This window comes from Pezoporus occidentalis, unplaced genomic scaffold (genome assembly GCF_034315485.1).
Source record: "Pezoporus occidentalis ecotype Australia unplaced genomic scaffold, CSIRO_AGI_Poc_V1 ctg172, whole genome shotgun sequence".
Classification (NCBI taxonomy): Eukaryota; Metazoa; Chordata; class Aves; order Psittaciformes; family Psittacidae; genus Pezoporus; species Pezoporus occidentalis.
The window spans coordinates 1789287-1810826 of record NW_026913554.1 but is presented as its reverse complement, the minus strand read 5'-3'; the positions used below and the strand labels follow the sequence as shown (position 1 = coordinate 1810826).

Below are 21540 nucleotides of genomic sequence, written 5' to 3'. Positions count from 1 at the left end.
TGGCTTGCGATGAAACAGCGAGCAGAAGCACTAACAATTCCGCTTGCTTTTTGAGCTAGAAATGCACCTTGAGAAGCCCATAGGAAACAATCACAGCCAAAGCTTTTTGTCAACAGTATGTGGTGCAAGCAGGAGCTTCGGTATGCAGAAACTTAAATTTAAAGCTCCCTGTGTCTAATACTAACATGGTATCATGCTGTGGAAAAAAAGAATGCAAAGGACTTGGTAAGCACAGCATGTTTCACAAAGCGCTCACCCAAATGCTGCTGCTGGGTATTTGACAGCAAAGTTTGCGATGTCCTAGGTCCATATGTGGTAGAAGTACGGATTGTTTTAAGATGTGACAGATTAAAAAACAAAGTGGAGACCCATCCTGGGTCAGTTCTAAGTCTTAAAGATCAAAAAAACTCCCTTCTGCCATAAACCCTTAATCCTTTGTTGATATTCTGGTTGATTTTCACTGAGCTTTTAGGTTTCCCCTTGTAATCTGCAGTATGCCTTAAAGATGAAATAAATATTGCCATGTAACAAAATCTCATTTTCTGTTAAGGGATCATTGCAGGTGGCCCTGTGACAGTGATGTCACAGCGTGACTTGCTGCAAAACTAGCTTGCTGCTTTTTGACACGGACAGGCTCACTCTGTTTATGCTGGGTCTGAAACGCTGGGACTGTGGTTTTGATTCTGGTGTCTATCACATGAAATTTGTATCAAGTAGTACCTTAGGTAGCACACTTGATGCTACTTGAGGAAATTACTTTTCTACAAAGTGTGGTAGTGTTGCAATGTGTTTCCTCGCAGGCCTTGGACTTGGGACCATGCTCTTTGCAGCAATTCATGGCTCTGCTGGATGGCTCTGGTCAGTTCCAGGGGTCTAGCAAAACCCAGGAATGGCTGTGTGGAGACATGTTGGAATGTGGATTAGCTTCATATGTGTCTAAGAGCAAGGATGCCCGGGAGAAAAGGTGAAATAGGGCTTTGGTGGCTCTCAGCAGGGGCTGAGAGGAATCATTTCATGGGGCCAGGGCTGCTCTTGCTTCTGCACATATTTAACAGTGAAGATAAATCCAGCAAAACCCAAGCATTGGAGATTTAGTGTTCCCAAAGCATGTAACTGTGTTGGGAAGTACCACTCCTGATTTTGGAGTTCTGAAACATGAATCAAAGGATCTCAGGTATAATCCTATATCCTTAAATGATCTTAAGTTTCATTCAGCACCCTGAACTGAATTGCTGCAGTTGAGCAGCGTGAGGGCAGAATCCTCTTACCCTGTGGCTTTCCTCGCCTTATGACTTCACCTGTAAATAGAAGTTGTCTGTAATTAGATGTGGGACTTGTATCTGCCCTGTGCTTGCATCAGGGAGCCTTAATTCAGTGTGAATGGAATTTCCTTGCATGTTTGTCAGGGAGGGAAACACCAGACCTGTAACTGAGACCCTTCTCAGGGGACAGCCCTGACAACTCCTGCTCCTCTGCAATGCCCAAACCCTGTTTTGGTGATCTGTATCAGTTGGAAGAAACTCAGTACTTGAATCTCGTAAAGGGGACGTGTGATCTTTGTTCAGGACAAGCTGAAAAAAAATAATCCCCTGTACTAGTTTCCTCAAATTCTTCATAGTTTTCTGTCTTGTCAGTTCAGCAAACCAAATGAGTTATAGTCATTATTCACAGCTATTGCAGCCAGTTGTAGTAGAGATGTATGAGGAGAAAAAAATGCATCCTGTAAGCCAGCTGCTTTGGATTTGTATCAAATTGAGGTTGGGTATTTCATGTGCCTGGGGAGGAAAAAACCTGTGAACATCAAGTTCAGCTAACCTTATGTTTTTAAACCAAACAGCCCCTGTCCCTGAGTCTTTCTGTTCTGGGAGGTATGGAAGGAAACTTCTCCCCATGCCATCTGGAAGGTGTATGTTTTTTGAGTGGGACATCAAAGCTCTCTTCTGACCAGAGTGCATGCATCTGGTATTAAAATGTATCCATGCATCTGATACTAAAGTTTGTGTCTGGGCTGAAGCCCTGTATGTACAAGAACAGCTAATGAGAGTTTTACTTTAAGTCGTTTTAGGTCTCCTAGGTCATTAGGAGTAAAAAGGTCTTGACTGATACTGAGCATGAAAAAGCACAAAGCAGAGAAGATAGCCAGTTAATGGCAAAATTGAGGTAATTCCCCTCCAGACTGCAGTTTCGAGTCTTATATAAATGGGACTTTGTATGTTGAAAATAATTACTGTAAAAGCAAAGGGAAGAGCCTTCTCTTCAATCACTGGTTCCCTGTGAAAACTCCAAGAGGGAGTAACCCGTGTGCTTTTGCCAGGAGCAGTGAAATGTTGTCATCTTGTCTGCAGGTTCTGCACACAGCAAATAACTCAGCAATGATGTAGGTTATGCTTCAGTCTGGGAGAGAAACTGGGAAATCCAGAAAGTCTTCACTGGGGCAGTACAAGATAACTCTGCACACGACTATAGAAATCCAAACTTTGCAGAAAGAAATGCCCTTTTCTATTATGAGCCCGTATTCTGCAAAGGTCTGAGCACTTGCTTGACTCCATAAGGTGGGAGCAGTTGGGCTGGTGTTAGCATAATACTTATTGTACAGAAACCCCAGGGCATGTCCAGGGACAATTTCCAGGATATTCTCCAATTACTGGGGAAGGAAAGCTCCTGGGGGGCTAGAAATAAAATGTGAAATGGCAGACGGTAATGGTTTTGATGGTCTTTCAGACTAACAGGGATGCCAAAGGAAAAATATGATCCTCCAGATCCTCGCAGAATTTACACCATCATGTCAGCAGAAGAGGTAGCCAATGGGAAGAAGTCACACTGGGCTGAGTTAGAGATCTCGGGTGAGTTTTGTTGGTTTTGAATTTTGGTTCAGTGGGTTTGTTGGTGCCCCAGAATCATACCGGGCACTTTTAGGTCGGGGATACTATTGGGAAAAGAGTTTTACTGAGCTGGGGGGAGGAGGAGTAACTCACTAAACAGTTGGGTCTGAGCTTGGCTGGCTTATATTCAGCCCAGTTCATTTAAAACAGGAGCTCAGATTGGAGATGAGTTTTTGGGTAGCACATCTGCTTCCCTAGAACTGTGTCTCCATCTCTGTCCTTTTATCTAGGAGGGTTAGATAATTATTTAAAGTCTGCTTGTAGAGAAGATACACAGAGGTATCTCCTGCAAGTGTCACTCAGTGTTCCAGCGAAGTGGTAGAATATCTGATGGTTTAAGAGCACAAACCTGACTGAAGAGGTGATTCTTTTCTTTTTTAGGTAGAGTGCGGAGTTTAAGTACATCACTTTGGTCACTGACACACTTGACTGCTCTGCATCTCAATGACAATAATCTTACTCGCATTCCACCTGATATTGCCAAGCTTCATAATCTGGTTTACCTGAATCTGTCATCCAACAAACTCAGAAGTTTACCAGCAGAACTAGGAAACATGATATCTCTCAGGTAAGAGAAATTATTCCGGTTAACTTTTCAAAAATCTATATTCTGGGACTGGGACCAAGAATTTTATCTTGCTTTTCATTCTTGTACTTAATATAATTCAGGATGGGTGCAAAGCTTCAGTTCTAATAATTACTTTAGGGTTCATTACCCCTCTTTACTGATCTCTGCAGGTGCATGTCTGTAAGCTGTGTAGTTTCTGCTCTGAAACATTCACTGAGACTTGATATTTGCTTGCTGTTTAAATTCTCCCTGATTTAATTTTGGGGGTTTTGTGGCTTTTATGGTTTTTTTTTGGTCATGCTTTGAAAAGGGAAGATTGGCATATTTTTCCATAGCACAAAAAAAAATCAGGGTGCAAAGTGTCATCTTTGATGATGCATTTCTGAAGTGATACTCACCAAAAGTGTTTTTTGCATTTGCTGCAGGGAATTGTTTTTAAATAACAATCTGTTACGGGTTTTGCCTTATGAACTTGGACGGCTCTTCCAGCTACAAACCCTAGGTTTGAAAGGTGAGTGTGTTCTTTGCAATTAAATATTCCTAGGAGTACTCTTGAATAACTGAGGGGGCTGTGCTCAAAATCTTGGTGTATTACCTCAGCATTTTGTTAGAGTTTATTTGAGATACTAAGCTTGTAGCCAAAGCCAGTCTGAAAAAAAGATGCTTTTTTAATGCTGTCAAATTTCCTTATGAGGCTATTTCGTATCTGTAGATAGGTAAATAAACCCTTTAACCTACTGTATTATTAAGTGAGTCAAAATAAAAGTCTGTGCCAGCTATTTCTGTAACATCTGTTACTGTGGTACTCTACAGTTACAAGTTAAGCAACCCGAATATCTTCTGAGTCAGTTTGTCTCTTCTCATTATGGAGATTTTCTTTGGTTGGAAAGCTTTGAGAAAGTCAGGCAGCTAATCACCCAGTTGTTGTTTTATGCTGTTGGCAGGCAATCCTTTATCACAAGATATTCTCAGCCTCTACCAGGACCCAGACGGAACTCGGAAGCTACTGAACTACATGCTTGACAATCTAGCAGGTGACAGCCTTAGAACTCTGTTTGACAGAAGTGGTTAAAAGCATGCATTTCTGACAGCATTTCCTGCTAAAACAAGAGTCTGAACCACTGAAGGCAGAGTATTTTCTAACTGCTTTTGCATTTGTTGAGTGGTTCCAGTTGTACACACAAACACACACTGTGGAGGAGATTGAATAATATTGTCCAAGCTTTTCCCATGTTATCATATTGCAGCCAGTTGTTCCCACTGTTCTGTTTGAAACCCTTCAGTTACCAACAAAACTGCAAGGTCTTTCTGTCTGAAGCCATTTTGATACTTTCCACTAGAAATTATAATCCAAGTGCAAGCAGAATGTGAAATTTAGGTATCAAAATACCAAAGTGATTAAGAATATCCAGTATCTGACTTGAATCCTGTGTTGTGGCTCTGTAACTGAATTTTCTGGTTTGCCTCTTGATGTCTAATAGGTTAAAACACTGCAGGAATGATGGATATAGGGTGAGGTTCTTGGAAAAGGGTGTCTGAACCACTACAGGATTTACCCCTCCTTCTTCAGCAGTATATTCAACATGCAGGAGTACATTGGTGGTGCTTCTAGATTGGAAAGCAAGTGACAAAAACAGTGATGAACCTTAACACTGACAAATTTGCCTTTACTATTGGTAGTCATTTGCCATTTACATTATTTTTTCTTGCCCTAGAGTGTAAAAAGATTCAGGGAGCTGGGGTTGCAAAGCACAGTATGGAACATTATTGTTCACTTGTCATTTTGACTTAGAAATTGTAACTTACAAATATAAACCATGAATTAATCACTGGTTTCTATTTATTTTTTTTTAGTTCATCCGGAGCAGCTGCCTCCAAGGCCATGGATTACTTTAAAAGAACGAGACCAAATTCTGCCCTCAGGTAAATCTGCGGTTCTTTTCCCTATGTTCACACAGTGATGTGCTGCAAAACTTTTATTTGGATTTATTTTCAGAGAAGTCTTCTGCCTTACACGGAGCAGATTGAAAACAGCTATTTGTGTTGATTTGTACTAAGATAATTAACATATGGCTGTTCTGTACATACCTTTTTTGTAATTTGAATGGGATGCCGGTCATTTCATTTCCATTTCAGGCTTTTTCACACATGTTTCAGCCACTGATGCCCAAGCAAAAGAGTTTTTTTAAAAGAAATTCATTTCTCAGAAGTGATAACTGTAAAATAGCAGTGTACAAATGCTGCGTCCACTGTCAGGCTAACCGTAGTGAGACTTCGGGAAATGACTATCTGCAAGTAAACACGCGGAGTGCCTGGGACTGAAGTCAGTTTAGTGCCCTCTATTGTTGCTTTTGGTAAAGTGCAAGAGGCAGCATTTTTTCAGGCTGTCCAAATCCAGCGGCTTTTCCTCGCCTGCTCATCCTGAATATGAGCAACCAGAAAAAAAATAGGAAGAAATGAAAAATGCCAGAAGTCCTGTAAGCCACCACCACATTAAGTTCGGCATTTCTGTTCAGATTCCTCCCTAAGTCAGTGTCTCAGAGGAGTTTTATAACTTTCTTTTTATTTTATAATCAAACTTCATGAGCACAAATAGAATTCAGAGGTCATTAGGAAACATAGCATTAGGCAATTGAGCTGTGGAATATTTAATGGTAAAAACTGTAACAATCGTGTTGCTTGTTGTTCTAAAATTAAACCTGACAGCAGAAACCTTCTGTGACTATGAGTATAAAAAAGTACCGCTGTGGGATAGCCTCATAGTAAAACTTCACTTCTTTCTGTGCAGATTTGAACAGTCTTTTCCAGTGGCATGGTGTTAGGATGTTGCATTTTCCCATCTTTTAATCTTGGTGTAAAACCTAAGGGAGTTCAGAAGTTTGTGTGTGAAAGAAGTTTGTGTGAAGCTGAATGATCTGATGAGCTGCATGCTGACTTCTCTCTTTTTTCAAATGCGACCAAATAATCTGTTAGGTGCTTGCTGATGGATGCATTCATTTTTTCTCTTCCCTGCCTTCACCCAGACATTTCTCTCCCTCTTAGGCTTGATAGACACAACTTAGAAATGTTTTACAGGTGCTAAGGATGTAGTACAAATGTTTTGAAATCAGACTGCCTAAAACTGAAGCATTCTAAAACAGCATTTCTGTCTGGTTTCTTACCAAAGCGAGAGGCTGTTCCTAATTGTTGCCTGTATCTAGATCTCCCCCATCCCCACAGGAAACCAAGAATCGACAGCAAAATGGGATTGCATTACTTTGTAATGCACACAACACCTTCTCCTTTTGGAAGTAATGCTGATTTTTTTTTTCAGGGAGAGTTTAGCCTTGTTTGGTACCTGCTGGCTCATAAAATGCTCAGTAGAATAAGTCCACTGACTTGTGTTCAGCAGGTGCTCCAGAACAGACCATGTAAGATCCAGTATTTTGGCTTGAATAAGTTCAGAATTTGTAATCTTCAGAGGCTGATAACCTTTCCCTTTCCTTCTTTCCTTCCAGCTTCATTCACAGTTATGTGTTACAATGTGCTGTGTGATAAATACGCCACCCGGCAGCTCTATGGCTACTGCCCATCTTGGGCACTCAACTGGGAGTATAGAAAAAAGGGAATCATGGAAGAAATCGTCAATTGTGATGCAGATATTATTAGTCTTCAGGTAATTGGAAAATAACTGTATTTTTCATCAGAAACAGAAAACATTAACTTCTGCTCTTAGAATGTAATGCTTTCTTGAGAACATCATACTCATCTGCTTGCTAACAAATTCTGGGGCTTACCCATACAAGCTGTGTGCAAAGATCCTTGTTTATGCATTGGCTTGTGTTTTATGAAATGGGACAAAGCAAGTGAGATAAAATTAGCTAAATTAGTAGGCAATCTGTATTGGAAGATCTGGGTCTTTTCATGCTCAGATAAGCATCCTAAATATTCTCCTTCTGGGTATATAGGGTTTACTGCAGAAGGGGAGAATGAAAATGCTGTATTCCCAAATCTTGGTCCATTCCTGCTTGACATACAAGTTAAAATCTCAAAAATGCTCTCATTGGTAAACAAAGGGACTCTTATGGTTGCAGTTAAATATCGAGTGTCATTGGTACATGTGTCCTGCTGTGTCATTAGAAATGTATTGCCGATGTTTAGAATAGTTGAATGCTTCTGCCTTTAAACTGTTCTTTCATTTTTTTAAACAAGTTCTGATAGGCAAAAATCTTGCTCAAGAAGGGAGTAGTTACCTTGGTCTGAAAACCTCGAGAGATTAAGTCTAAAATCCTCTTGGAGGCCAAATGTTGCTACAAAGAAAATGTATTGTTACAGAGCAGCAAGAGACCCTTGTGTGAAAGAAATTACATATTAATTGCTGCTGGATACTTGTTGACCTCTCAGAAGTTTTAACCTAGGATGGTATCCATGTTCATATGTCAAAAATACCAGGTGTAATCTATTGTTATTCAAAATAAACCTGTCACTTTCCCTTCTGGGGGGATTCCAGGATATGCAGGAATGTAAATCTGTTTCTGGTAGGCCATTAATCTAGGAAGTGACATGATTTGTTCAAGCAGAAGCTTTTTGCTTTGTTGAGAGCTGCTGACTGCAAGCCAAGGCAGGCACAAGTTGCCATACAGAAATAGGAATGGTTTGCTTGACTGTGTTAGCCTAAGGTATTTGTGTTCAATTCCAGGAAGTGGAAACAGAGCAATACTTCACCCTTTTTCTGCCAGCCTTGAAAGAACGAGGATACGATGGATTTTTTTCTCCAAAGTCACGTGCCAAAATCATGTCTGAGCAGGAGAAAAAGCATGTGGATGGCTGTGCAATATTCTTCAAAACTGAAAAGTAAGGGGCAGAAACAGCTTTTTAAAAATACATTAAAACCGACTTGATTTAGGTCTGAAAGTTTTCCTCAGGGCACATGGTAGCTGAAGTACTATAAACCAAAATAGAAAGTTCATGACAAAGAATGAGCCTCCCTTCTTTTCTGCTGCTCTGTTTGCAACACAGCCCTTCCATTCTTTTCAGAGGTGAACAAAAATACTTCTTCAGAAACCAGGGAAGTTACAGGAGAGCTGGTACAAGTGAAAACTTGCATGTTTGTGTGCACATTTTTTGACAGATCTAATAAATACCTTCTGTACAAACTTCTGCCTTGATTGACAGCAGTTTCATCCCTCTAAGAGTAAAGATCTAGAAGCTGTGCTTTCTTGATCATCAGGTATTAAAAGATGTATTACTGCAAAAGGATCACAGAATGTTCTCTGCTGTATGAATCAAGACATTGTTGAATACCTGATCCAAAAGGTTCTGCTACACTAAAAGCATCAAACTATTGGGAAGGGAGGAGAGGTGGTGACATTCACACTTCTCGTCTGTGTAAACTGCTCACAGGTTGTACCACACCGAGTATCCCTCTGAATAATCCCTCAAAACGGTTTCAATAATTAGAATGGAAGTTTTGCAAAGGCTTTCAGAGTTTTCACTGCTTCCAGAAACAAAAATAAACCTTTTAGATCATGTATAAAAACAATTTGACTGGGTTTGACTGGGAAGTCTGTGAAAACAAACAGCTGGTGTTTTTCAAACCTTGAAACTAACAAGGGTATATAGAGAACTGATTATTATGCTTTGGCTCTTCTTACATGTGAGAACAGAAGACATAACACTCATTTTCTGAGAGCACAAACAGGAAAAGCCCCCAGCTTTCAATAGGTAGCCTTCAGTTTGTCCTAAAACAAGGCACTTTGGGGCATCCTAAGGCTAGAAGGGAATGAAAAACCAATTTCACAAAACTAGTGCTGATAGCTGGTGTTTTCAAAGAAGCTGTTTTTCCACAATGCATTTGCCCATAGTAAAAGGCAAGCCTTTAATTACCATCTCATCTTAATTTTTTTACCTAGAACACTCCAGAAGAGGTGCAATAACCTCTGAGATTGCTCTGAACAGTCCTCTTGGAGTGCTATGCAGAAACAAGTAAACACTTCCTAAACCCCAGGTATCTCATCTCACGTGAGAGTATCTTGCTTGCCAGACAAAGAGCTCTATCCTGACTGGGGGAATATTTCTTAGAACTGTTTTCACTTTTATAAAATGAGCAGACAAAAGGAATGTGCCTCACCACGTGCCTCTAGGCTCTCTCCTTAGACATGGTATACTGGAGTGCAGATAGAAACCGCATCTTTTCATGTAGCTGTATGTCAGATGTGTTCACATGTGATTCTCTTTGTTTAATCAGGTTTACACTAGTGCAGAAGCATACAGTGGAGTTCAACCAAGTGGCAATGGCTAACTCTGAAGGTTCAGAAGCTATGTTAAACAGAGTGATGACAAAGGACAACATCGGAGTTGCTGTGGTATTAGAGGTGCACAAAGAACTATTTGGAGCAAGTGAGTATGACCATGGTTCTCCCATTGATAACTCAAAGCACATAAAGGCATGAGTTATTCCTAAATAATAGAGCTCTCAAGAATATTATTGCCATTGCTGGTGGTAAACAAATACTTGTGGGTGAGCAAATGCTCTTTACTGTATGATAGCCCATCAGTGGGTAAGACAGGACACACACAACATGATTTCCTGGTCCACAGCCAGATACCCAGCATTTAGCTTTCTCCTTTCAAGATTTTGTCCCTGCTTTCTTACTCTGTTAATTTCTACTTGAAGAATTAAGCTTTTTCAAGTTGAATGTGTTTACATGCACGAGCTCTTACCAGTCGTTGTCAATAATGTTCAACTTCTATTTTCAACTCTCTTTTTTTTTCCCTTGGTTGAATCCTTCCGTTCCCCCCCCCCCCAGTGACTGTAAGACAGTGCTAATGTACTGGTGCAGACAAATGAGATTATCAGGTATCTTTTCATGCCACTTGATTGACTGGCTGTCACATTTTCATTTAAGTTTGATCAGATGCAGTAGACAATTTCAGTGTGCTTATAATTGCCACCCTGCTGTGTCTGCATGTCTGGGTTTTTTTTGGTGGCTTGTTGCCAGTGTAGCCTTCAAAGGAGCAGAATGTGTAAATTGCAAGAGTGGAAGGAACTGCCTGTGGCTTTATGCCCCATCTTTCAGAGTACTGTTTCTCAGATAAATAGTAAAAGCAGCTACAGTGTTAAGCAGCAGCCAGGTTTGTACTGTATTTAAGCATTAACATTTAATAAGCAGGTTTGAGGTTTTTTCCAAGGTAACAATTTGCTGTACTGTGGAAGCTAAGAGTTAAGAAACTCCCTTGTGCCTTTAATATTGAATAGTTGTGCAAGGTCAAGTGATATCCACTTGAGGAGTAGATAAGGAATGCAACTGTAAGAGTTTCAGATTATGCTGGCTGTTTCTTTCCTATATTGGACAGATTTAGTCACATACTGATTCAGAAAGGAGTAGTGGTTCAGGTAATGCCTCTTTTTCCAGCAATAAAAATACATCCATTTGTTGGTGTGTCTGACTTGGAGTCCTTAGTAGCTAGATCCTGAATGTTAACAGGGAGGAATCTGCTATATTCCCACAATCAGCCTTTCACTGATAGAGATGTCTTTGTTTATTCAGGTATGAAATCACTTCATGTGGACAAACAGCTGCTTATTGTGGCCAATGCCCACATGCACTGGGACCCTGAATACTCAGATGTGAAACTCATTCAGACAATGATGTTTGTCTCAGAACTTAAAAATATCCTCGAGAAAGCCTCAAGCAGGCCCAGTAGTCCAACAGCAGATCCTAACTCTATCCCTCTGGTGCTCTGTGCGGATCTCAACTCATTACCTGATTCAGGTAAGACTGGTTTTGGCTTAATTTTTAACTTACCCTCTTAGAACGGTTGAATCCTCTTTTCCTCTGAGGGCAGTAGTGTGGTTTGCACTTCCCTGGATGAAAGCTTTAGTAGCAGCAGCTGTCTTTTGAAAGCTGGCTGAAGGGAATTCTAGTCTTACGATTGAGCAGGCTGCTTGTCACAATCAGCTGTACACTCTAGAAAAATTGGTTGTGCCTATAAGGAGGTAGAAAAGCACAGATAGATCTTAATTATATCATTAAATAAATACCCATGCCTTGAGCATGGAAAGTTGGAAGTTCCTGATGGAACATGAACATTTTCTAAGGAGATAGGTTTGCTTTCATAATTACAACATTCAATACTGTAGTGTCATGTATAAGTAGAAAATCTGCCTCTTTAGCACCCTGCCACATGCACACTACAATACATGTACTAAGGGTCTATTGTAATCTGCAAAAAACAGTGTCAAAGCCACTGGAGAGCCTCAGTTCCCTGTCTGTGTGTCAAAAAGTTGGGTATGGACAATACAGCTGCTGTGTAGGTTTCCCTTTAGATGAATGCTCTTCTCTAATCTCATGGTGTGTCTCACTGGTGTTTTGGGTTTAATTGTGAGGCCAGCGTTCCCTGACTGTCGTATTTTAAAGGAACTCCCTGGATCCTTTCCTTTGCAAACAGGTGTAGTGGAATACTTAAGCAATGGCATAGTAGCTGACAACCACAAGGACTTCAAGGAGTTGCGTTACAATGAGTGTCTCATGAACTTCAGTGGCAATGGAAAAAATGGGGCTTCTGAAGGAAGAATCACGCATGGCTTCCAGCTGAAGAGCGCCTATGAAAACAACCTGATGCCTTACACCAATTACACTTTTGATTTCAAAGTAAGCAGCGATTTTTCTGAAATGGCAGCCATTGACCTGGTCTCTCCAGGATGCTGTCTTAATTTTCTGGCCATTGGCTGTCTTTCCCTCTGTTCCTGTAAGTGCTTCATCACTTGGTTCCTCCACTTGCTGGACACTTTTCCTACCGCACACAAATCCTTCATTTGCTGGCATTTTTAAGCTTCTGACCTGGCTCTGGCCAGTGACTTAATGAGAACGGATGCAGCGCTTGGAATGGGAAGTGCTGCGTGCGTTTCTTACCTTAATTGCAGTGCTGTGCCTCTTCCCAAGGATAGCAGCCAGAAACCAGTCGAGTTCAGGTTGCCAGAAGCAAGGTCTGTTCTCACTGTCATGTTTCTCTTTCTCCCTAGGGTGTGATTGACTACATTTTCTATTCCAACACTCACATGAACGTGCTTGGTGTCCTGGGGCCTTTGGACCCTCAGTGGCTGGTTGACAACAACATCACTGGGTGTCCACACCCTCACATCCCTTCAGACCACTTCTCACTGTTAACACAACTCGAACTCCATCCTCCGCTCCTGCCTCTTGTCAACGGTGTGCACTTGCCTAACAGGAGGTAGTGGAGCCCTGCCCCTTTGAGGGCAAGGACCTGTTGTTATGGACCTGTACAGTTGTAAATCAAAGTATATAGGAGTAAAGTATGGCCAACCTTAAGCTGCTTCTTCAAGCTCCTTTCCTTATGTGTTTGATATGAGATTTTGCACATTTTGGTGCATATTGGTATCATTTGGCACTAGGGCTGGAACCAAAGTATTATTCCCTTTCCAAATTCTTAACTTAATTTTTCTTTTTTTTTAAAAAACTGGCAAGCTTTTCCTTTTCAGTAGGAAGCTGCACTCAGAAATGGACAAATGAGATTAAAACCTTGCATATTAATGTATTTCAGGATAGTGCTTTTTTTCCAGAACGTGGCAAAATGAGCCAACCTTTTAGGAGAAAGAAAGAATAAAATAGAAATGCTTGTTTTGTAGGAAAAAATATTAGAAATGCTGTTTGTTTGAACCCAAAATGAGGACTGAACTCTGCATCCAAAACAAATTTTGCACATTAGCAAAGCACTTAATAACCTGACTATAAATGATGAGCAGTGTGGCACTGCCCCTCATCTAACTAATATTAGAAAACCAAAGATATCTTAATATCTATGATAAAATTTGAAGTCTAAATTCTCCTGATGTCATTTCATTTGCAACAAAATTCCCAGCAAACCTATGTCTCATAGGTGAGCATTGAACACTGGGCAGATCCTATGGGGAGTCTTTTCCAGAGCTCTGCAGAACTGGGTCCTTCCTGGGACGGATACACAAGGATCCAGAGGGAAACAGAGCTGCCTCTCTGCTTTGGCAAGCCAGGGAGACACACTCTTCAGCAGCGCAGTTTGGGAGTTAGGACTTAGGTTGAGAAATTGCACTTGAAGCCAGCCGTTGGGGTTCTGGGTGAATAAAGAAGTTGCAAATTTATCCTAAGTTCCTTTTTCCCAGAAAGGAAACTTGGGATTAACTGGTTAAGCATAGGGTACAGGAAAAACCTGCTGGAAACAATCTTCCTTCTGTCTCCAAAGGGCACATGGAGTAGCCGTTGGCATGGTTTTTTTCTTGGGGGAGTGAGTGGGAGCCATAGTCATTCCTTGGATTGTTTTTCCTGACCCTAGTTGCCAAATATCCATCCCACTTTTTTGAATAACCTTTCTCTTTTGTTGTCAGTCAGGGTTGAATTAAAAAGCTGCTGGTTCATTCCCAAATGTTGATGCTCTTTGGATGTGTGGAAATCTCTTTTTTTTTTCTCCCTTTTTCTGCTCTAGGTGGCCAGTTCAAACCCTTGTGCCTCAAGAGGCTTTAATCATAATGCAATTTTCTGAAAAATAAAATTGTTTGGCTGCTTGATGTTTAAAAAAAACCAACAACCAATGGCACAGTGATGGGAGAAGGTTGTGTCTGTGTTTTTAAGTTTTTCTTTATTCTGCTTTTTTGCTGCTATAAGATTTTCTTGAATTTCTATTTTAAACTTTTCATGCATTTTACTGTTTCTAGTCTCAAAATGTGATATTTTTAATAAATGAAAAAAAAATTTTCCATTACGTGAATGAAATTTTTAAGCAGATTGAGAGCCTATATTTGTGTCTCATTCGTATACTGGAAAAAAGAAAAAGTCAAATTTAAATTGTGAAATTAGCTTTAAATACTAAGGAGCCATCTTCAGTCTGGCAAAACTACAGAGTCAGGCTCTTCCTCTACTCTTTAATTATTTCCGTTGTCATTTTATGCATAGGGAATTATCCAAAGGGGGGAAATAAATATCAATTGGATTTAGAGTAGAAACTATTCCCTGACTCTTGTTGGGGGCTGGGGAAGGGGTGGTATGGGACAGAACATAAACAAATTGGTTCAACCAAACAACTCCCTTGTAAAAGAGTAAGTGCCTAAAAAAAAAGGAGGCGTCACCTATTGTCTACTCCAAATTGGAAGCTGGGTGAAATTCCTGCATGGCAATTGCTTTGTGCAGCACCACACACCGAAAAAAAAAAAAGCCCTTTCTAAAGATGGATTTTTCTCTAGGTGCAGGTATCTCATTTGTAATATACCTCAGCAGCCACTGCCCAGCCATTAAATTGCGGAAGCGATTGGAGAGTATAGTACTGGAAAGTAGAATAGCATGAAAAACTTAAATTTTGTGGACATTACCTTTCTGTAATCAGCTGCTGTATCATTTTTGGAGGTGGGGGTACCCTGCTGTGGAGGTGTGCACTAACCAACCCTTCTCCTCCTCTTCCCACCCGCGTGTTAAGTAGCAACACGAGCAGTATTTCCTACCATACTTCACTCCCAGTATTTTTTGAGATGTTTGTATAAAATGGAATTTAAAATCCATCTATGATTGTATATGAACTGCAGAGGAGCCCATTTATTAATAAAACTAAAACCAACAGCAATGTTTTGTAATACCAGGGTGGGAGAGGATGGGGATGAAAACCAAAAACCAACCCAAATCCTGGCAAACGTTGTAAACTGCTTAAGTTTGACTTCCCTTTGGTTTCTCACCGATTGAAGTGTTCTGTTGCAGGAAGGTGTTTAATTGGATTTTCTCTGCTGCAAAATGCACTTCCAAACATCTGTTATGCTGTGTGATTTCTTTAAAAAGTAAGAGTTACTGTTACAGACATTGCACAAAACTTCTGGATTTAAAACAAAATGAGTCTTGTGTATGTTTCAGCTGATGCACATAACCAGAGACACGTTTACCTGCCTTTTATGTGTTTGGCTCCCACCTTGTTTTCTGTCTGTATTTTCCCTTCCCAGCAGGAGCAGTAAGGGGATTGTGCTTTCTTTCCCAGCCATAGTGATACTCTGCTCTAGGAGAAGAGCAGGCAGCTGCCAGCTTTGTGTATGGAGTGAAATCCCGTTCAATAAAGGCTAATTCTCTTCTGACCCAGATGGAAGCTGACTGTAGGGTGTTTCCTAGGGGAGAGAAAGCAATACAAAGTCAAATATCCCTAAGCAGAGATGGATGGGAAGACATCAGTTCTCTCCATTACTGACCCTCAGTTCCCAGCACATCACAGTCAGTGCCTGGGTAAGAAAGCTCTAAGCCCTTTACTGCTCCTGGCTGTCTTGGTTTGCTTTCAGAAATATGGTGCCTGGTGTCAACTTCTAAGCAACAGCACTGCCTAAAGCAAGCAGAGAAAAAAAATCCAACACCCTTCTACGAGCAACTTTTTAAAACTCAGTATGGTAAATCTGTTCAATATGGGGTTTTGTGTGTGTACATATATACATATATATATATAAAAAAGAGAATTTTGTACAATGTAGCTGAATATTTCTGTTTCCTTATTTCTCTGTAGCAAGTGTGAACATTTGTGTACTATACACTGAAGTCAGGGATGGCACAATGGGGTCTGAGACCAGCTTTCCTTCCCATTTGCCTCGTCAGAAGCTTTTGTCATCCCTTTCTAGCTCTCATTCTAGCATAATGTCTCGTTTTATGGGTGAGCTTTCTCTGTCGGAAGCCGCCCCTGTTTAGGCTGCAGAAACCTTCAGAAAAAGTCTGTTAATCGCAAATCCTCATTGTTCTGTTTTATGGGCTAGAAAGCCAAAATCTTTGACTCTTGACCTTTTCAGAATTACTTCCCACTGACCTAATGCAGCTTTCAAAACCGCACCATCAGCATTTGGGTGACACTGCATGGATGATGGGCTCCCACCCTGCTAGCTTTGACATGGAGACTCCTAAACCCACGGTCACGTTCTCGAGGCCCACTTTCCAAAGGTGCTGAGCATCTGCAGCTCCCACTTAATCCAAATATTGGGCTTTCAGAAACCAGCTTTCCACACCCAGCTTGTCTGTTGGGTCCAAATGGCAAGTGGGAATTTGAGACCTCAAACGTTCATGTCGCTTCTTCCTGTGGTCTTGGTCAGGTGAGGGGGAAGCCAAAAAGGCTTGTTAAAATTGAGAGTCTCTGTTGATTTAGAAGATGAGCTGGAGAAAGAAACACTTTAGGGATTCCTCACCCAGGACTGCAGTATTCATACCTTCTTGGTAGGGAGCAGGAACTGGCTGTTACTTCATTTCCACAATGCAGTTTTAGCTTTTAGCATCAAAACTGCCCTTGGCAAGAAGTTGGGCATAGCAGGGTGGAGTGAAAGGTCTTTTAGTCCTATCCAAACTGATAGTCTGCATTAGAAATACCACACAAAAGTGATCCATGCTCCCATACTGGTTTAAAAGGAAGTTTTATGGCAAGTAGCAGTTGTCCTTTCCCCAGCAACCTCAGATTTGTACTTAATTGTAATTCGGATCCTCTGTTCTTGACTTCTGCACAGATACTTTCCTTGCAGTGTTAATGAAGATCTAAGGCCTGATTTAAGTCTTAAGAAGGACCCTCTCCCTGTTGTATGGGGAGGTAACAGATCTTAGCACACCCTTACCTAACACACCAAGCAGCAGCAGAAGGTGGTTCAGCTAAAACCAGGCCGTCAACATAGAAGAGCAGCGGGTTGACCCTGCTTCATCACCACAGAGCTCGGATGTTCTTCTGTGTGGTCTTCACAACCAAAACTGCCCGGTAGGAAGTGAAGTAGCACACAAGACTCACTCAAGTTCGCCTTGACCTCAGAAGGAGTATGGTTTCAGCACCAAACACGTGCATTGGAAAGCCTCACTTACCTGATTTTGCACATTCCAAAGGCCATGAGGGCCTTACGTGGGGCAGGGGGCCTGTTTTGTTAGAGACTGCAAAAGAAATGAGCACTAAGCACAGAGAGGTTTGGGGTTTTCTGGTAGGCACTATTACTGGCTGAGCCTCTCTGTCTCCCAGTGAGGAAAAAGCACCTTATGATACACAACTCACCAGCTTTTTGTAAGATTACAGTAGTATAAATCACGTACCCTCCATTTCTCACCCTTCATTGTTCAAAGGCGACACAAACCCCAAGAGGAAACCACTGATGTCTTAAGTCTCTATGCCAAGCATCAGCCATGAACTCACTTAAAAACAATTTTAGAAGGAGATCATGAGGCTTTAGATCCAGTCACAGCTCTATATGGCAGGATATCTTCTTGACCACTCTTTGCACTGACGCTGACTGCAGGTTTGCTTTCTAAGCAAAACCCCAAAATCAGAGCAGATAATGCAGGTACAGGCATTGCACGATGAGAAAAGGGACAAAATTAACAACTTCGAAGAGCTCCTTCATCCTCAGAAAAAAAGACTCCAAGATTTTAAGAGATGATGAAGTTTGCTGGTTTGGCCGCGATGGCGGATGATGGACTTCAGGAGTGCAGTTTCTTGGAGTATAGCTGAAAATAAGCATGAAGGTAGAGAAACACTCGAGTGCTTTGATACCCCAGGTATGTGTTTGAGACAGCACTGATGGCAAAGCACACCAAGTGGTAGGACTTCTTCTCTTCCTTTTCCCTCTCCCTCCCTGTGTTTAGCTTTCACAATCCCTCACCCTTTAAGTGGTGAAGGTTAGTGATCTTGTCCTTGTTGTTAAAGAGCTCCTACAGTCTTGGCATCTACTGAGTTTGCATTTGTCTGTATTGATCTTTCTTCAGAGCAAAAAAACAACCCAACAAAAAACCCCACAACCCTCACGATGGCTTTCTTTCCAGGTGACACGTTACATGGCTTTGTTTTCCATTTTAACTTACTGCATTACAAGTTTGCTTTCCAAGCAATTAAAGTGCTTGTGTGCACCATGGTAGCTAAATGCGCCCTTAGCTCAAAACTCACTGGCTGGACCAGCACAGTTGTGATGGGAACCCAGGCTCCACTTCCCACCCCACAGCAGCTGTTTTGGGAGATCAGGGTGATTGTTAGTCAGATTTCTTGCTTATGTGTTGTCTTTGCAGCCACAAGGTCTGGCCCCTCAAGAGATGGAAATGCACTTGGAGAAGGGAGGAAGCTGATAACATTTTAGGGGGTTACATCTTGGTTTATGGAAACAGCTTAAAACTGGGAGCCCATTGGGTGCTCGAATGAGGAAAATGTTGCTTGTGGGGGCCGGGTTTTTGCCTGGCCTGCTCTGGGCCTTCCCCACCAGCCCTGGCATGGGGATGGGGTAGGTCTCCCAGGCAAAAAGCTCTGTGAAGCCTGACAGTGGCCCCAAGCAGCCTGCCTGCAAGAGCAGCCTTCCACTGAGCCCTGAGCAAAAAAACCTGAGTAACTTGCTTCTTTCCCACAGGAATAAATGGAAAGGAACCTTCTCTCCTTTGCTTTTACAGAAGGATCCATTTTTTTCTCCCTCTGAAAATCCCTTTTGGAGAAGGTGCCACACCACAGTGCAATTTCCCCCATAATCAAACTTTGCAATGAAACACTGGCTGAAAAAGCCAATTCCCATTGAATGGAGACAGCAGGGGGAAGACCTGCTCCCCTGCGGAGACCCAGCCTGGACCAAGCAACGACGACAACTGAGCAAAGCAGCCCTGCTTTTCCTTGACCTTCGGGCAGCTCAGCAAAGGGAGCTCCTCAAAACCCAGAACTGTTCGGTTTTCCTTCCTTTTTGGAAAGAATTCCTTTTTGTTTTACTTTAAACACAAACACCCGCGCTGTGGAGCCAGGGTACTGCTCACACGTGAGGGAGAGGGCTAAATCTCTGCTTGTTTCTTCTCACCTGTGTACTTACATTTCCTTCTGTTGGCAATAAACAGCCCTTTTGCAACCACTCTTGTCCACCTCTGTGGTTCCTGAGAGTGGGAGGGAGGGGAACGTGGTGATCGGATGGGTGCTTCAAGATTCTGGGATGCACTTCTGGCATCCGTCGTGGTGGGAGGTGACGCAAATTGGAATGCTACCCTTCTGAAGAGGTCCCCAGGCCTCAGACACCCACCACTAGCATGGCCAAGGCTCATTTTGAGATGATTAAGTAGATTTTGCACTGGGTTGCCCATCAGACCGGCACTGCCTTGGTCCATGTGGCCAAAGGACATCCTGGGGTCCCTGCAGGATGCCTGCATCCATCAGCTGGTCACTGGGAAATCTCCTAGTATTTCTCCTGTGCTTGCAAGACTGCAGAGGTCAGACCCCATCCAACTCCAGCATCCCATAGCACAACCAGCTCCCGCAAGGAGGTATCGGGAAAAGGCAGAAGAACTTGGGGTAGAGGAAAGGCAACGCATTAGGAAGTTCCCTGAGGCAAAGCAGCCAAGGGCTTCATGATGCCATGGTCCAGTCTAACTCCTTCACCCCAAAGAGCCTGATTTTGACACAGATCCACGCAGAAAGAGCTGCCACAGCCATGGGAGACGCACGTTCATCCATTTATTGATGGCATACCATCGCGCACAGGAAAAGCGCAAGTACCCGAAACGGAGGGTGACAGTGGGCACCCCAGAGGAAAGCCTTTCTGTTGGAGGAGGGAGCAGGAGAAGGCTCCTGCCCCCCACCAAAACCCTGGGAGCAGAACAAGCGCTGGAGTTGTGCCACAGAACCCAGCTGGTTACTGGTCACTGTATTCAGACAGAGGGAGAGATGGGGCAGGGAGCCTGCGCCACCACTCCGCTTCCCGCCGCACCCGCACCGCTGCTGCCTTCTTGGTGAAGTTCCTGCAGGTTTTGGGGGAGGAAAGGAATGAAACCAAAGCCATCAGGAGGCAGGGGAGCATCCTGCCTTGATCCTTGTTGTCCAGTTACCGCGCATCACGTACCTCTGTGTCAGCTTGAAGATGAGCAGCTGGATCCAGGGCGCCTCGGGGGTCACACAGACCTTCTTGTTTTTCTTCAGGGTAAGACTGCAAGGTGATGAGACCCACTCAGCCCCACGCACGCCTCTGCCCCAAAGTGTTCCTCACCAGGCTGCTGTCTGCAGAGAAAGCCCCTCTCGCTCCCTTCGGGGTTATGAGCACACCCTGTGACCCTTGCTGGGAGATGGATGAGGTGTTTTAGGCCTTGACCTTGGGTCATAGAATCATAGAATAGACTCACAGACTGGTTTGGTTGGAAGGGACCTTAAAGCTCATCCAGTTCCAACCCCCTGCTATGGGCAGAGACCTCTTCCACTAGAGCAGGTTGCTCCAAGCCCTGTCCAACCTGGCAGGTTGCAGTGGGCAGGGATTGCTTTGCAAAGCTTTCCACTTACATGATCTCCTTCCTCCTGCAGTGAATACCCGGCGGCGTGACATCAATGGCGAGGATCAGCCCCAGGTTGATGACCTGGGCGGTCCATTTGATGCACTTGCACCTCATGTTGGTCAGCAGGCTCTCCAGCGACAGACCTGCGCCCAAGAGCAGCCCACACACACCCCCAGTCTCAGCCCATCACCATCCTCATGTCACGATCCCATCCCATCACTGCTGCCCACGGGGACATGGGTTTGTGTTAATGGGGTTTGCAGCAGCAAGAGGCGACGCAAAGCTAATCCCTCCCAGCACAGGCTCAAAGCTTTCTTGTCATGCACACAGAAAGGGTTTAGCTTTAAGGTTTGAAACTTAACCAGTACTTTACAAACTAGACCCATTGCCCACCCACTGCACACTCAGATTTCACAGGGGTCTTGAGGGGAAGCAGCTTAAACCCATCAGGCAAATCCCTCCCAGTCCCCAGCATCCCCCTCCAGTTTAACCACGGAGTTTAAGTGATAAACTGAAGCTCAAAGGTAGGCAAGAAACAAATCCAAAAGCTGAGAGAAGTCCATGCTCAGCCCCATTCAGTGCCCCAGCGAGGGGTTTGGAGGGGGACAGAGGCCCACGCCAAGGTCACTCACCTCCACCTGGCACCAAGTTGCCCATGAGCAGGGCCATGGCCAGTGCTGCCGGCAGCAGCTGCATCCTCACCCCCCGGCCCCAGCTGCCCTGGGGCTGCTTTATAGCCAGCCAGGCGGGGATTTTGGAGCATGGGAAATGCCGGGGAGGGGGGGAGGAAGGAGCTGCCCCATGCATCGACTTCCCTGCCACCGCTTCCCCATTGCACGTGGTGGCCCACACCAGCTCCCCA

The 21540-nt window shown here is 43.1% G+C and overlaps 2 protein-coding genes across 3 annotated transcripts in view; one reads left to right on the top strand and one right to left on the bottom strand.

Moving 5' to 3' along the window:
* Positions 1 to 15915, top strand: part of CNOT6L (CCR4-NOT transcription complex subunit 6 like) — a 31993-nt gene extending 16078 nt beyond the window's left edge. For both annotated transcript variants that reach the window (XM_062614144.1, XM_062614143.1), the window contains exons 2-12: positions 2722 to 2843; positions 3264 to 3450; positions 3876 to 3961; positions 4395 to 4484; positions 5305 to 5373; positions 6948 to 7105; positions 8129 to 8283; positions 9677 to 9828; positions 10980 to 11204; positions 11881 to 12083; positions 12455 to 15915. In XM_062614144.1, the coding sequence (XP_062470128.1) occupies positions 2732 to 2843; positions 3264 to 3450; positions 3876 to 3961; positions 4395 to 4484; positions 5305 to 5373; positions 6948 to 7105; positions 8129 to 8283; positions 9677 to 9828; positions 10980 to 11204; positions 11881 to 12083; positions 12455 to 12667 (1650 nt within the window). In that variant the 5' untranslated portion in view covers positions 2722 to 2731 and the 3' untranslated portion in view covers positions 12668 to 15915. The remainder of the gene's footprint in view (positions 1 to 2721; positions 2844 to 3263; positions 3451 to 3875; positions 3962 to 4394; positions 4485 to 5304; positions 5374 to 6947; positions 7106 to 8128; positions 8284 to 9676; positions 9829 to 10979; positions 11205 to 11880; positions 12084 to 12454) is intronic.
* Positions 15916 to 19845: 3930 nt separating this feature from the next.
* Positions 19846 to 21444, bottom strand: LOC134161381 (C-X-C motif chemokine 2-like). The gene is made up of 4 exons (XM_062614149.1): positions 21311 to 21444; positions 20686 to 20821; positions 20255 to 20338; positions 19846 to 20153 (listed from the first exon to the last, which is right to left on the bottom strand). Exons 1-4 carry the CDS (start codon positions 21372 to 21374, stop codon positions 20048 to 20050), a joined length of 390 nt encoding a protein of 129 aa, XP_062470133.1. The 5' UTR covers positions 21375 to 21444; the 3' UTR covers positions 19846 to 20047.
* Positions 21445 to 21540: the final 96 nt, after the last annotated feature.